The 11,445-nt window shown below is 45.6% G+C and overlaps 2 protein-coding genes across 2 annotated transcripts; both read left to right on the top strand.

Moving 5' to 3' along the window:
* Positions 1 to 3,479: 3,479 nt before the first annotated feature.
* On the top strand, positions 3,480 to 4,850 carry LOC132164981 (uncharacterized). The gene is made up of 2 exons (XM_059575494.1): positions 3,480 to 4,031; positions 4,134 to 4,850. The coding sequence occupies exons 1-2, from the start codon at positions 3,480 to 3,482 to the stop codon at positions 4,848 to 4,850; spliced, it is 1,269 nt and encodes a 422-aa protein (XP_059431477.1).
* Positions 4,851 to 6,564: 1,714 nt separating this feature from the next.
* LOC132164979 (uncharacterized) lies at positions 6,565 to 8,305 on the top strand. The gene is made up of 2 exons (XM_059575493.1): positions 6,565 to 7,389; positions 7,436 to 8,305. The coding sequence occupies exons 1-2, from the start codon at positions 6,565 to 6,567 to the stop codon at positions 8,303 to 8,305; spliced, it is 1,695 nt and encodes a 564-aa protein (XP_059431476.1).
* Positions 8,306 to 11,445: the final 3,140 nt, after the last annotated feature.

The raw sequence follows: 11,445 nt of genomic DNA, 5'->3' as shown, positions 1-11,445 counted from the left end.
CACAAGAATTGCATGCGGGCAAGAAAATCATTAATACTCTGACCAGATTCCTGTCTGAGATGGAAAAGTTCAAACAAAAGCTGATACTCGTGAGCACCATCTACAGAAGAATAACGAGAAGCAAGCATATCCCAAGCACCCTTTGCTTCATCAAAGCTGCCAAAGAGTGCAGAAATAGATGGGATAGTGGTATTACGGAACCATGTAAGAATTTGATGATGTTTGCTATCCCAATCAATAAGACGAGTGGTAAAAGCCTCATCTGCCTCAGAATCCTTTTTAACTGGCTTTTGGATCTCCCCAGTGACATAAAGCCAAAGCTTGCGGCCTTTAAGAAAGCTGCGCATAGATTGAGACCACAACATATAGTTTGTGCCATCCAATATAGTCTGAACATGATGAAAAATCTCGTTTTGTGCCATCTGGAAGGCTCAAATGCAAAAACAGACTACAAATATGAAATCAGGACGAAAAAATAGGTAAGAAAGCACCTGGTCAACTCTGAAAGTCAACAAAAAGTCAACGGTCAACGGTCAAAGTCAACGCTGACGTGGCACCAATGACGTGGCAGTGTCTGACTTGATACTGATGACGTGGCACACATGCTGACGTGGCACACAGGCTGACGTGGCACTGATGATGTGGCACGTAGGGCTGACGTGGCTATGCTGACGTGGCAATTAGGCTGACGTGGCAGAATGGCGTGGCACGTGGGTGCGATGGCGCGTGTGGTACACGCGCGAACGGAGGAGTCTTTCGCTGGCGCGTGGATCTGACGCGCGGACCTTCTGGCGGCGCGTGGCGGCGCGTGGAGCGTTTTATGGAGGATCTGAGGCCTGTTCTGGAATCCTGGGGAGCAGATCTATCGATCGGTGACCTGGGGGAAGCAATCGGACCACCGTGGCGGCCGGTGGCTGGACGGCAGTGGCGGAATTGCCGAGCCTTTGGGCGGCGCGTGAGGGCTCCGATATGGATGTGTGAGGCAGCTCTGGGACGGTTGTCTTCCGGGCTTTCAAGCGGTATAGTGATAAGCTGAAAACCTCGAGGAGAAGATAGAGAACCGTGAAGATCAGAGAGAAGGATTCGCCGAATAACACTGGCGGCGCCGGAAGAAAAATATTTAGCCGCAAAAAAAAAATTTTGAGGTGATTCAGAACCTGTGCTCTGATACCATGTTGAGAATAAGGTTGTATATTGAATCACAAAATATAATGTACAGAAGAGGCCTATATATAGGCGAATAATACAGACCTAGTAGAATAAGGAAAGGTAAACCTAGTAACCCTAGAATACCAAAGAAAGTAAATAATAATATTATAATATTATCTAACAGTCCCCAAAATAAAATCCCATATCAAGAAACACACAAAATCAAATCAAGAAATTATCCAAAAATCAAAACAACACCCACCATTAGCGTTGACCCAATAATCCTCAAATTCCATATAAATGATTAAGAACATTTATGAATAGGGTCCCCATAATAAAATCCCATATCAAGAAACACAGAAAATCAAATCAAGAAATTATCCAAAAATCAAAACAACACCCACCATTAGCATTGACCCAATAATCCTCAAATTCCATATACTAGGGGCTTCTACAAAAAACAAATAGGGGTGGGCTTCTACAATTTTTCATCCCCAAATCCAAAATTAGCAAAATACTCTCAAATCATCCATAGGTATGCCAACATGAAGCGTAAATTTCAGAAATATGCACCAAGATTAGAAATTAAACCAAAGCATGAGAAAACAGGGTTCCCACGAGAGAGAATTTCGGACAGTAACGAAAAGAGAGAAGACGAAGAGGAAGAAAATTTACCTTAAGCTCTTCTTTCTTCCTTGCTCGGCAACTAGAGAAAGACAAATGTTCATTAGTGAGAGAGACAAAGAGATATATATCATATCACAGACCAAAATTCAGATCTGAGATTAACGTAAAAAAATTTGAATAAAACCTAAGAAAACAAAATATATATATATATAGAGAGAGAGAGAGAGAGGAGAGAGCGAGAAAGAGGACCGAATGAGAGAGAACCTGGCTGTGCGTCTGCAACTAGAGGGAGAAAATACATGGTTGTGCGTCTGCAACTTTGAATCGCATCTCTCTCTCTCTCGCGATCTTATCTCTCTCTCTCCGTTTGTCCGTCACTCTCTCTCTCTCTCTCTCGCTCTAGCTCTCTCTCCTGGTATTGTGCAGAATTGCAGAAGGCAGGGGATAACATGAGAAGTGTTGGGTCATGAACTAGCCAACTATTTATTGAGCAGTCCTTGGGCCTAGCCAGAAGGGGCCCAAATCCGAGACCTGCTCATAGGAGGCCCAAATCCGAGACCTGCTTATAGGAGACCATGAATCCGAGACCTTCTCATGTGATCCGAGACGAGACCTACTCATGTGGTTCGAGACCACGAATCCGAGGCAACCTCTAGCCGAGACCATAAAGTCCAAGAATAACTCAGGACATGTAAGTCTCGGCTAAAAGGAATAACTCCAATATCCTGAAAGATGATACTTTTAATATCTAGGTAATCTTGTTATCTAGATCTTGCATATACTCATGAAGATATGTCAATTGATATCTAAGATCACAAAGGCGATCAAGTCCTACTCAAACGCTTTAATTTAGCCTAGCCTAAGGGATTACGAAGTTAATCCTCTAATCTCAAGTCGCTAAAATCGTGGAACAACTAACAAACATGATCTTTCATTCAAATGTTTGTTTAGCGATATCAAGGGATAAGATTCCTTGATGAGTGGGAAATCAAATTCTCTCTGATGCCTATAAATACAAGTCATATTATCAAAGCAAAGGTAATCACAACTCTCATAATCTGAGCTCTATAGTTGTTGACAATATCCTCTTTTCTTTCTCATCCTGACTTAGGCATCGGAGTGTTCCCGCTGGCTCACCCCCGGTCACTTCGATCCTTCTTTCTTCTTTGTTGTGCAGTCAAATAGTCTGTGTATTGGTCAACTCAAGCAAGGCAGGCGTGTCACGTCATCATCTGGAAAACTGTGCATCAACAGTTTGGCGCCGTCTGTGGGAACTTCAATTTTCATCAATTCTCTACTAATCCAAAATGGTGACTACCCGTTCCACTACTGCAGTCTCCAACACACTGCCACCACCCGATCTAGCCGAATTCATGAAGCAGATGTCTGAATCCATGAAGGCTTTGAAGAAGCAGAATGAAGACCGGGCTGTAAGGCTCACAGCTGCTGAGGGCCGTAATAGCCAAAGGGACCAAGAGCGAGCAAGAAGACGTGATGAACGGCGTGAAAAGGAAAGGCGAAGGAAAATTCGAGATGGGAAGCGGACTGCCGGTTAGCACCGCGAGGAGGAAGCAAGTTCAGTTCAAGCTAGTCATCATACAACTGTCCAGAATGAGGAGCACCAAGAACAGGAGAGGTCCCAGCATACGAGACCTCGACAGGAACAACCTCATGGGCAAAATGAAGGCCAGATGAGTGCTGACATGGAGGATCTGAAGAAGAAGTACGAAGAGCTGACTCGTAAGTTGGCTGCAAAGGAGGAAAAAACCCTTGCTTCGGGGTTTATGGATAACACCGACCTGCCTTTCACTGATCGAGTGTTAAGTTTCCCTTTGCCTGAAAACTTCAAGATGCCTCGCTTCAAGGAGTTTAACGGTAGTGGCGACCCTTCTAAACATATGGAAAGCGTCCGTGTTCACTTTTCCCTTCATAGGTTTCCGGATGAAATAGCATGCAGAACCTTTCCTCTCACTTTGGAAGGAGTTGCTCAGGACTGGTTTGCCAGATTGCCTGCCAAGTCAATAGACAGTTTCAAAGAACTTGGAAATCTCTTTTTAAGCCAATTCCTGGCTACCAAGAAGAGGAGGAAGCACTCGGCTTGCTTACTGTCATTGCGTCAAGGGAAGGAAGAAAGCCTGAAAGATTTTATGCATAGGTTCAATAAAGAAAAATTATTAGTGGATAACTCGGGGGATCAAACGGTATTATCCGCATTATGGCATGGAGTCAGGCCAAATGGGCCTCTAATGGCCGAAGTATCAAAGAGTTCGACAGAAATAACTCTTCCCGAGTTTATCGCCAAGACAGAGGAGTATATTAATCAAGAGGAAATGATTAAGGCTCTCACGAAAGGTTAGGAGGAAGAAGACCGGGAGAAGGAGGATGCCAAAAAGGAAGAGGACGCCAAAAAGGAGCCACTTATAGCATCTGCTCTGAAGGAAGAAAGGTTTCAGAAGAGAATAATAAAGAAGACTGTACCATCAGTCCCAAAGACAGAACCCCGGCGGCGTGAAGATCGAAGGTTCACACCTTTGAATACCAGGGTCAACGAGGTATTTATGGAAATCAGAAGAGACCCAGCATTCAGGTGGCCGAGTAAGTTGCGGGGTGATCCGAAGAAGCGAGATCGGACGAAGTTCTGCGGGTACCATAATGATCACGGGCATTTGACGGAAGACTGTATAACCTTGCGACATGAAATTGAAACTTTCATTAGAAATGGAAGGCTGGTAAGATTCCTAGCAGGAGAAGGGAACCGAGGCGCGGTGCACCAGCAGCCTCTCCTATTAGATGCAAATCAAGCTGAAGGGGCACGAGAGCCGAGACGTGATCGGGATGATGGTCCTAGAAAAGATCCGAGACCCCCTCGGGATCAAGGAGTAGTAGGTGAGATCCACACCATCACTGGAGGAATAGCTGGTGGAGGACAGTCTAATTCGGCTAGGAAAGCCCACGCTAGAAAAACACAGGCCGAGGAGATCTTTACAGTACAGAGATCGTCCAAAGTTGCAAGAAAGGATTCAATGACCCTTTCTTTCTCTGAAGAAGAAGCCAGGGGTAATGCAGCCACATGATGATCCGCTAGTCGTAACAGTGACAGTGGCCAACCATATGATCCACAGAATTTTGGTGGACAATGGAAGCTCGGCAGATGTGCTGTACTGGCCAGTTTTTAAGCAAATGGGTATCGATCGTGAAAGGATCACACCATTTAGCTCTCCCCTGGTTGGATTTGTAGGAGAGCAGGTCCAGCCGATTGGTCTTATTTCACTCCCTGTAACAGCAGGGACAGCACCTAAGCAGAAAACTGTGATGGTAGATTTCCTGGTTATTAACCGACCAGGTGCCTACAATGCCATTATCAGCAGACCTGCTTTGAATAAGTTAAAGGCCGTAACTTCAACATATCATTTGATGATGAAGTTCCCGATGGAAGAAGGAGTCGAAGAAGTGAAGGGGGATCAGACCCAGGCGAGAAGATGTTACAATACGTCTCTCAAGAGGGTCTCGGATCCGACTCCTATTATAATTGGTACAGTAGGTGGGAATAACAGAAATGACCCAAAGGGAGAGCCAGCTGAACCTCTGGAGGATGTGGTAGTAGGTGAAGACAAGACTTTGAAGATTAGGACGCAGCTCAGTCCCAGAATCCGAGATGACCTCATCATCTTCCTAAGAAGGAATTTAGAAGTTTTTGCATGGACTCATGAAGATATGCCAGGAATTGATCCTGAAGACATCCTCCACCAGCTAAATGTGGATCCAAGTGTGAAACCGGTGAAGCAAAAAAGAAGAAAGTTCGCCCCTGAACGGAATGTGGCCATAGCAGAAGAAGTGGAGAAGCTTCTCAAGGCTCGTTTCATCGAAGAAGTATATTATCCCGATTGGTTGGCCAATGTAGTATTGGTCAAAAAGTCCAATGGGAAGTGGAGGATGTGCGTGGATTTCACTGACCTCAATAAAGCTTGCCCTAAAGACAGTTTTCCATTACCTCGCATTGATGCATTGGTGGACTCAACAGCTGGATATGGCTTACTCAGCTTCATGGACGCCTTCTCTGGTTACAACCAGATATACATGCATCCAGAAGACCGTGAGAAAACTGCGTTCATAACTGACCGAGGCCTGTACTGTTATAAAGTCATGCCCTTCGGTTTGAAGAACGCAGGGGCAACATACCAGAGGCTGGTAAACAAGATGTTCCATGACCAGATCGGACGCAATATGGAAGTATACGTTGATGACATGCTAGTCAAGAGTGTGCTGCCACAGGACCACATACTTGACTTGCAAGAGACGTTCGCAACCTTGAAGAAGTACGGGATGAAGTTGAATCCCTCAAAATGTGCATTCGGAATTTCATCAGGAAAGTTCCTCGGTTACATGGTGTCCAGCCGAGGAATAGAAGCCAATCCTGAAAAGATACAAGCTGTCTTGGATATGCAATCTCCGAAAAACTTGAAACAGCTCCAGCAATTGACAGGAAGGATAGCGGCGCTAAATCGGTTCATTTCACGATCGATCGATAAGTGTCTTCCGTTTTTTAAAGTCTTGCGAAAGGCCTTTGAATGGACAGACGAATGTGAAGAAGCCTTCGGATAGCTGAAATAATATCTGATGAGCCCGCCTTTGCTGAGCCAGACAATACCTGGGGAGGTACTATATTTGTATTTAGCCGTGTCTCAAATGGCTGTTAGTGCTGCATTAATCCGAGAATAAGAAGGAATTCAAAAGCCTGTATACTTCACAAGTAGGGCTTTGAGAGGCGCTGAAGAAAGGTATCCCCAGATGGAAAAACTGGCTTTCGCCTTAGTTATAGCATTCAAGAAGCTCCGACCCTACTTCCAAGCTCATACTATCAGGGTATTGACTGAATACCTTCTGAAGAAAGTACTAAGAAAGCTAGATCTGTCGGGAAGATTAGCTAACTGGGCTATTGAACTGGGACAATTCGACATCGAGTTTCTCCCTCGGAATTCTCTCAAGGGCCAGGCACTGGCTGATTTTCTGGCAAAATTCACTAATTTGCCAGACATCACTAGCTGGCCAAGTGATGAGACCTGGGTAATTTACGTAGATGGGTCGTCTACAAAGAAGCATGGTAGAGCTGGGATAGTAATGATTACTCCCGATGGGGAAGAATTATGTAGTTCATTGAAGTTGAAGTTCAAGACCACAAATAACAAGGCCGAATACGAGGCAGTCTTGGCAAGACTCGGTTTAGCTCTTGAAATGGGAGCCAAATTTGTGGAAATACGGAGTGACTCCCAAGTCGTTGTAGGGCACATCCGAGGGGAATTTGAAGCCAAGGGAGATAAGATGAAATTATACTTATCTAAGGTGCAGGATTTGCAAGCTTTATTTAAGAAGATTAGCATTGTGAAAATTCCGAGACCAGAGAATGAGAGAGCAGACGAGTTGGCCCGAATAGCCTCAACAGCCAGTGAAGAGATTGAAGCCGAGACTCCTATCCAAATTCTTCCACAATCATCAGTTACCGAGACGGTGTCGGTCTCGACAGCCGAGGCCATACCTAATTGGCAACTAGAAATCGTGGAATACCTGAAAAAAAGCGTACTTCCCTCAGATAAAAAGCTTGCTACCCGGTTGAAGGTAAGTGCAAAAAGGTTTACAATGATAAATGAAATCCTTTTACAAGAGGGGTTTCATGTTGCCACTCTTAAAGTGCGTTTCAAAAGAGGAAGGAGATTATATCCTTAAAGAAATCCATGAAGGGATTTGTGGAAGCCATTCTAGAGCCAGAATACTGGCACATAAAGCAGTCCGAGCGGGTTTTTATTGGCCCAACATGAGTCGAGACTCGGCGAATATAGTCAAGAATTGTGACAAGTGCCAGCGATTCGCTAATATCACTCATCAACCTCCTGAAGACCTGAGTGCAATATCTTCACCTTGGCCCTTCTCCCAATGGGGGGTAGATATAGTAGGAGTATTGCCTCGGAGCATAGGAGGTGTACGGTTCGCGGTTGTTGCTGTAGACTATTTCACCAAGTGGACAGAGGTTGAAGCCTTGGTAAATATCACAGCTAAGGCAATAGAGCAATTTTTATGGAAGAATATCGTATGTCGGTATGGCATTCCCCATGCTTTTATCACAGATAATGGCAAGCAGTTTGACTGCGACTCATTCCGAGCCTGGTGTGCCCAGCTACGAATAAGAAACTATTACTCGTCCCCAGGGCACCCTCAGGCAAATGGGCAGGTAGAGGCTACGAACAAAACAATTTTTAAGATCTTGAAAAAGAAGCTGGATGATCGGAAAGGGAACTGGGCAGAAGACCTTCCAGAAGTATTATGGGCATACCGAACAACCAAGAGAGTTCCAACCGAAGAGACACCATATGCCTTAGCATTCGAAACTGAGGCACTCATTCCAGCCGAGGTAGGCTCAGGCAGCTATCGCGTAGAGACCTTCCAATCCGAGACAAATAACGAGGGTTTACAACTGCACTTGAACTTGCTACAAGAGAAGCAGGATCAAGCCCAGGTGGCTATGGCATCATATTAGGCAAGAGTGACTCGGTATTTCAACAAGAAGGTCAAGCCTCGAACCTTGAAAGTTGGAGATATGGTCCTACGTAAAGCTACTCTCGCAACCAAGGATCCAGCTGAGGGAAAGCTGGCTCCTAATTGGGAATGACCTTATAAGGTGGTTGAATGCAAACGAGCAGGAGCATACCACTTAGAAGATTCCAAAGGTAAGGCTCTACCGAGGCCTTGGAACGCTGAGCACCTTAAAAAGTATTATGTCTAAATGCAATGATATGTGATTTATTTGTCATTTATTATTTTCATTTCAATGAATAAAAGTATCTCAGAGTTATGCAGCATATAAGGTACATATGTACAAATTAAATTATTAGTCTCGGAGAAGACGGCTGAAAAGGCTCTTCCGAGTCCTAAAATGATGCAGCCGAAAGGAGGATTCTCTTAACATAACATAACCGAGACCTAACTCGGGGTAGCAATCAAACTCTTCGAGACCTGACTCGAGGTAGCAATAAAACTCTCCGAGACCTAACTCGGGGTAGCAATCAAATACCACGAGGCCTAAGTCGAGGTAGCATAACTTAGGTTAAATTGAAGTCTCCAAGATATAACTCGGAGAAGTATAATTATAAATTTCTTACTACCTTAAGCAACAAACAAATAAAGGTTATTCCGAGACTCATACAAACACAAAAACTCGTTTCATTAACAAAGAAACTTGAGGTATGTACAAATGGTATTACATCATTTTTCCTTAGGGGTAACATCAGGGACCTCGGCAGAGATGGACTCGGGAGTGTTGGCCTCGGCAGAGTGGGCATCATCAGGAGCAGATTCAGTGCCTTGATGTTGTTGATCCGAAAAGGGATCGTAGAAGCATTCTTTTATTCCTGCTGCATCAGGCATTTGTTCTTAACCCAGGTTTACCAGTTGTGCCATTGCTGCATCCGAACAGGGGATGTCCTCGACTTTCACCTTGTCTAGATCTACCCTCCGAGTCGAGTCCTTAGCCCATGCTCGAAAAGTTTCGAAGCCAAGGATGAGCCCGTCGGCCCAAGCAGAATTCCGAACCCATGAGGCAAAGGACAGTTGACGTAAGTAATCGGTAGCTTGGGTTTTAGCCTCCTTCAGCTGAGCCCTTCCTTGGGCGTACTTTCCCTTGAAGAATTTGAGCTTCTCCTCAGCTACCACTTTGGCTTCATTCGCCTTGGTCACCAAAGTTTTCAAATCCGAGACCTCATCTTGAACCAATTTCAGCTGGTCCGAGACCCCTGCGTTCGTTTCTTCCAGCTGGTTGAAATCCTCTTTAATAATAGAGTTATCCTCTTGCAGGCGGTTCACTTCAGCTCGAAGGCCTTCGATCTCAGTCAGCAGATTGTTAATCTTTGATTCAGCCTTCGCTCGAGCCGCAGCAGCCTCAGAGGTCTTGGCCAGCAATTTAGACTGCTCTTGACCCGAGATTAGCAGCTCCTCGTCTTGTGCCACAATAACTTTCGTCAGTTCTGCATTCTTGGCCTCTAGTTCAATGACCTTGTCGTTAAGGCGACTTGTCTCAATAGCCGAGCCCTGGGCTTTCTTCCGAAAATAACAGTACAGTATCAACGACTTCATAAAACTCTGCAACAAAAATTCAGTTAACATGTGTAGAGAAGGAACAGCAAACCAAGGCAAAAATCAGAAAACTTACGACAAGTTGGTAGAAGAGCATTTGCTCAGTCATGCCCTGAGCAGAGGTGTCACGCTCCATAATGAGACCCTCATGAGGAATCAAATCCACTAGTGCCTGAAAAGGATTGCCCTTCAGGTCGCCACCAAATGTAGCGAGGGGTCCGCCCACTGTCCAATCTACCCGTTCTGGTCTCACAAGAGCTTCGGATGAAGAGGAGGTCTCGGCCTCGGAAGCCCTCTCAGCATCATGGACTTTCTCGGCTTCAGAGGCCCTCTCGGTAGTAAGGACCTTTCTGGCAGTAGGTGTTGGCTGAGAGGTCTCGGCAAGTTTCGAACCCTGAGCCATATTATCACCCTCGGCGGTAAGTGATAAAGGCCGAAGTCCTAATCCTTCCTCTGCAGCCACAGTGTGATTCTCTGCTCTCTCTTGCACCATCCCTACAGAGCCTTCATCTTCTAACTCTATATCATCCAGGATATGTTGGATGTTCGAGCCTAGAGGTTGAAACGATAGGGACTCGATGGGAATCGCATCCCCTATAACAGCTCCTGCTGAGGCTAAAGGAGTAGCATTTAGCAGTCGAGCAGAGATGGGCTCGTTTGAGAGGAAGGCCTCGGTCTCTGCAGCAGATCTCACCACGGGCTCAGGACCCGCCTTTCTCCTAGCAGCAAGAAAATTGGCAAGTTGGTCTTGCGCTTTTACTTCAGCCAACTTCTTCGGTTTCTTTTTTTTCCGGTTGAGGGACCTCGAGGTCCTCAGGCTCGTCAACCAACCTCAAAACTCTGGCTGCCCGAGGAGGAGTGCTAGGCTTTTTGGCCTTGGCATCCATCTTTAAGGGGCCAGTAGTCCGAAACTGAGGGACCACAGGTGGGACTGAATCTCCACGTATTCTTAAAGCCCTGCCGATTTGAAGGGCGATATTTTTCTGCTTGGGCTGTTCAACCATTTTGCCCTTGCCTTTGTCAAGACAAGATTTTCGGGGGGTAGCTCATCGGGTGTTGGCAGCTGGAGGACCCGAGGTGGCAAGGCTTGGGTCTCGGACGACCACGGAGGCAAGTCTCTTCCTTTTTCCGCCAGCACCTCCATCTAAGTTCTCGATACCCTTTCCTTCAAAAAATGTTTCTATTAACTTAGTATAGAACATTAAGTTTTCATGTCACCGAGCCCATGTTGCAATGTCGTCTACACGCTTCAGTTCGTCCTCATTGGGAGTCGGTTCCTTGGGGGCATTTCTGGCAGGGACACTCGTCTCCCGTGGCACCCTTGGACCTTCAGCAATTTTGGTAGGGTGAAATTCCCACTGACCAGTGGCGAAGAAATATTTAGCTTTCCACCTGTGATTGCTGGAGTATTTGCCATCCATATGTATAAACTTCCCCCGTTGGGACTGGAAGTTGTATAAATCCTTACACTTTGGGTTCTTCTGAAGCCGATAGAACCACAAAAATTCTCTGGCAGAAAGGTAATGACCTAGTCCAAGGGCCATTGGC

The sequence above is a fragment of the Corylus avellana genome, chromosome ca11 (genome assembly GCF_901000735.1).
Source record: "Corylus avellana chromosome ca11, CavTom2PMs-1.0".
In the NCBI taxonomy this organism is placed as follows: Eukaryota; Viridiplantae; Streptophyta; class Magnoliopsida; order Fagales; family Betulaceae; genus Corylus; species Corylus avellana.
This window is presented reverse-complemented; position numbering and strand designations above follow the sequence as displayed.

Excerpts from the sequence above, each read along its gene's own strand:
- LOC132164981 (XM_059575494.1), top strand. The coding sequence starts at position 3,480 with ATGGAGGATCTGAAGAAGAAGTACGAAGAGCTGACTCGTAAGTTGGCT. Across the intron at positions 4,032-4,133 it reads ATGGGCCTCTAATGGCCGAA|GAGGAAGAAGACCGGGAGAA; the intron begins GTATCAAAGAGT and ends ACGAAAGGTTAG.
- LOC132164979 (XM_059575493.1), top strand. The coding sequence starts at position 6,565 with ATGGAAAAACTGGCTTTCGCCTTAGTTATAGCATTCAAGAAGCTCCGA. Across the intron at positions 7,390-7,435 it reads AGCTTGCTACCCGGTTGAAG|AGGGGTTTCATGTTGCCACT; the intron begins GTAAGTGCAAAA and ends TCCTTTTACAAG.